Raw genomic sequence first — 4,020 nt, 5'->3', positions numbered from 1 at the left:
GTGCCATTAGGGTGGTGCATTGTTGCAGAGGCTGGGTGTAATTGGTATCTTCTTGATATTAATATATTCCCTTTATCGAAAAAATAGTGATGTTCTCGTCAGCAATCCAAACAAAACCATGTGTGTGTGTGTGTGGCGATCCTCTGAGTTATGGTCAGCTGATGGTGATACTATTTGTTTTCTCTTCCTCAACCTGAGGACATTTTAAACACACCATGTCTCAAAAAAGTTACAAATAAAGCAGTGCCGCAGTACAATCAATTCAGTAATAACCTACAGTAAGTACTGCCAAAAAAAAAAAACCTCCAGGTCTTCAGGCACCGACACATTCATACATATCCAAACACTATATCTCACCTCACGAGATGGTCATCCGACTCTGACTAACTGCATGTCTATATGGCCAAGAAATGCAAGGATACAGATCATACTGCTCCAATGGATCTTTCTAGTCTGTGTTGGCCGCCGATGTATGCAGTGCTGCAGCGCAGCTATGGCTAGCAGCTTCCTGGCTACGAACCTTGTCGATAGGTGGGATCTGGATGGCCTGTCAGGTCTGCAGCTCAACTCTCTTGGGCAATTGATCAACAGAACCGGCACGACGATGCTTTCCTCCCAGCGTCGGGGAGTATTCGGTAGCCTTGGGAGATCGGTTGACCCCAGGTTTATTCGACAGGCGTTTGCCAGCTTCTATACCTGCACATTTTTTGTTGCAGGTGAGTCTATATGAAAGACCATGGAAAAAATGATGATGAGAGAATCTTGTGTCCGGAAGAAAAGGAAACAGATAGCTTGTGGAGAATCCACAAATCTGACTTGTTGTGTAGTTATGATGCACGCATTAAACATCTCGCAATATCCTCAGCTAAGAGAAGCTCATGCTAAGACAAGGCCAGACATTTTAAACAAGATGGAAAATTCTCATATCACTAGTTGACACTTCTACAAAGTTGTTCAACTTACCGGTCGCAGGCAAGGAGAACCTCTTGTTGGCCCGAGAATGTAGATGCCCAGTCCTCTCCTTAGGATTACTACTGCACCGGGCACCAAGTCCTGACGGACGAGACGAGACTTCATCAGAACCTTCTTTGGATGGCATCTTCCGTTTCGCCTTAGCTGGCGCCGAACCACCAGACGGGTTGGACAAGGAGCCGGTGCCCTCTGAGTTAGGCGGGCAGCCCTTCGGGTTCAACATGTTTGAGTAAAGTGTCGAAGCCTGCTTTTTCACAGGTTTCCTATGTGGAACCTTGACTGCAGTTGCATCGGCATGTCGCACTCCAGTAGCGATTCCATCTGCTGTGTAAGTGCCTAGGAACCGACTCTCCCAAGGACGAACAGCCATCCATCTCTCCAGCCAATTCCAGCTCCAACTGTTCTTGTCTAGTGCAGATGATGTGATGGCTGCATTTTGCCTTGAACCTGCTTGCCACTGCAAATTAAAAGAAAAAACTTCAGACGGAACACTGAAGCGAGATGTTTTCTTTATCTTTTTGGGTCGTGGTCTCATACTTACATATAAGAACTAGTCAATAGGAGCAGAATAGCAAGGAAAACATGAGCAGCTGAAATATCAGGCTAGCTTGGAGAAAAGGATAATAATCTCGATGTTATTTATGAAATCAACACTTGAAGTGCAGCAGCAAACATACTAGAGTGCACTACTCTTAATACACAAAAACAGCGAGCATGAGGCTCGCAAAATTACCTTAGATATCCAGAGGCTATACTTAGGTTCAGGGGCAATCTGTTTGCTGCACTATACATTCACTAAATATATATTTTTCGATAAAGATACTTTCACTAAATATACGGTTCAAGCATCATCTTTGAACCACTTACTAGTTACTAGTATCATAATTGAGTAATGCCATCGAGGATAACATCTGATAAAGTTACCTGGTGAGAAAGGGCATAGGCCATGGCTCGCTCACGCTTGGCTGCTGCTTCCTGCCTCTTCAACAATTTCACTTGGATATCTTCCACAGACCCTATACTATCACACCACCCATCCTGCATTTAAGCAAGGCAGTAATGGAAGTTAACAACTCAAGCCAAATAGCACTATCATTCATTTCCTAATAAAAGAAAAAACACAAACTGCAATTCAAATGGGGAGACTTATGACGTCAACAAATAAGGCAAGAAGAGTAACAAAAATATTAATATAACAGGATCTCTTACAAATTATAACCACAAATTTTACAAACTGGTCTGCAGCTTACCTCAATTTCTCGAACATAAGCCTCCTCCGTTTGCTCTTTTACATTATCTTGTTGATCATCAGTCTGATTTTCCAAGGCCACACGAACTCGCCTTGCTCTCACACGGGCTTGTACCCTGACCAAAGCTTGCATACACCGGAGTGTTATGGCAGCTTGCTTTCTCACAATGTGACCCCTTACAAGGGCTTGAAGCCTAACCAGTCCTTTTAAAGCTCGGCGTGCTCTCCTAGCCTGAAGATTGAAGTTAAACATAGCTTAGTACCTTAATAAAAAGTTAGACACTGGAAAAACGAATAATCTGTTTATAGGAAATGTTATACATATAAGAAGTCCAAAGTATTAGCCTACGAAGCACATGTTAATATGCAGGTTGAATGCACCGGACCAAGTAAATTGAAAGAGAGAACGTAAGTACCAGGAGGGCTCTATATGCAGTCTGAATAACTGTGGAAGCCCAGATCTCTTTGAGCTCCTCTTCTGTTTGAGGCAGTGGCACTATACTGAAACCGGGTGCTGAGCATGAAGGCCTGGCATCGCAATCGCCATCTGACGGGCCATTTCCATCAGGGAACTCTTCTGGCGCGGCAAGGCTGCCGTGATCCTGGCAGTGAAACTGATCGATTGCATCCCTTTTCTGCAGTTTGCCCAGTTCAGAACGTATGAGCAAACAAGGAAATTCTCATCGCACATCAGCAAAGAAAAATGTGGCAGCCCTAGATTCGGAGAAAAGAAAATTGTGGCAGCAGAAACATGGTCCCCTCATGTGTTTATCATCGTGGACGGTATATAACAATACTAGCACTATTATCCAATCATCTTTATATTCATAGTCCATGTGCTTATACAGTAAGTTAGCAACAGTTTAATTGAGTTTGACCGACTTCAGCCCTGAAATTCAACCCTGTCAGTGGCGCAGGGCCAGGGAATATGATTCAGATATCGTCACTAGATCTGCAGCAACTACTAGAATTTCCATAACCAATGCATAAATAAGTACAACTGATACCTGGATTAGCGAAGGATTTCTTTTTTGCGAAGGATGAATTTACAGTTTATGACGCTTATGATCCAGAAGCACTGGGGAAAGTTTTGCTAATGTTTTAGTGAAAAGACCAATAATGGTCCTGTTTTTTTACAGAAATGCAGAAGTGCAGTATTGCACTCTAATTTTGACACGAATATGATCTTTCCACATCAGTTCTACCGCCAAAGCGAAATCACTGATTCTACCTTCTACCCCACGAATTTAAAGATCGAAAGGAACCCCGATATGTATGAGAAAAACAAAAAAAAGACGAGAATTCGTAGGTAGGTAGGTAAAGGTAGAGGCCCCTACAATTCGCCCGGCGTCGCCATCCTCCTTGCGCCGCTGCTGCCTCTCCGCCTTCCTCAGCCCAACCAACGACTTGAGCCACCTCATCGCGCCGCCGCGTCGCCTCACCCTCACCCTCGCCGCCACTGCAACAACCTCAAGTCGAAGAGATTTTCCGTCAGCACGAGCGCAAAACTGCACAATCTTGCATGGAGGGGGAAGAAAGAACTAACATGGGCCAGGAAAAGCGCGTTACCAGATCACGCCGGCCACCTGACGCCGGCCGGAAACGGGTCCGGGCACCGCTGCGGCGCTGCCGGCCAATGAGTGCCGCCGCTTCGCGAGATTCGGAGGCTTGAGGTGAAGGGCAGGGGGAGGGAGGGAGCAAGGGAGGGCGTGGGCTGGAAGTATGACCAGTGCACCACTGCAGTGCCGCTGATGCTGCCTGCTACTGGCACCACGCGGCCATTACTGCCGTGCCGCTCC

General features: G+C 45.6%; 1 protein-coding gene across 1 annotated transcript; it reads right to left on the bottom strand.

The window, feature by feature from the left end:
- Nucleotides 1–550: 550 nt before the first annotated feature.
- Nucleotides 551–3,642, bottom strand: LOC124697621 (protein IQ-DOMAIN 5-like). Its single transcript, XM_047230184.1, has 6 exons — nt 3,559–3,642; nt 2,638–2,856; nt 2,223–2,453; nt 1,897–2,010; nt 964–1,429; nt 551–696 (listed from the first exon to the last, which is right to left on the bottom strand). The coding sequence occupies exons 1-6, from the start codon at nt 3,640–3,642 to the stop codon at nt 551–553; spliced, it is 1,260 nt and encodes a 419-aa protein (XP_047086140.1).
- Between the last annotated feature and the right edge of the window lie 378 nt (nt 3,643–4,020).

Source organism: Lolium rigidum, chromosome 3, assembly GCF_022539505.1.
Source record: "Lolium rigidum isolate FL_2022 chromosome 3, APGP_CSIRO_Lrig_0.1, whole genome shotgun sequence".
NCBI classification, from domain to species: domain Eukaryota; kingdom Viridiplantae; phylum Streptophyta; class Magnoliopsida; order Poales; family Poaceae; genus Lolium; species Lolium rigidum.
The sequence above is the reverse complement of the archived record's forward strand: the minus strand, read 5'-3'. Positions and strand labels throughout refer to the sequence as shown.

Coding starts and splice junctions, on each gene's coding strand:
- LOC124697621 (XM_047230184.1), bottom strand. CDS start 3,642: ATGAGGTGGCTCAAGTCGTTGGTTGGGCTGAGGAAGGCGGAGAGGCAG. Junction 2,011..2,222: donor CTTATGTTCGAGAAATTGAG/GTAAGCTGCAGA, acceptor GCTTAAATGCAG/GATGGGTGGTGTGATAGTAT. Junction 1,430..1,896: donor CCTATGCCCTTTCTCACCAG/GTAACTTTATCA, acceptor TTTAATTTGCAG/TGGCAAGCAGGTTCAAGGCA.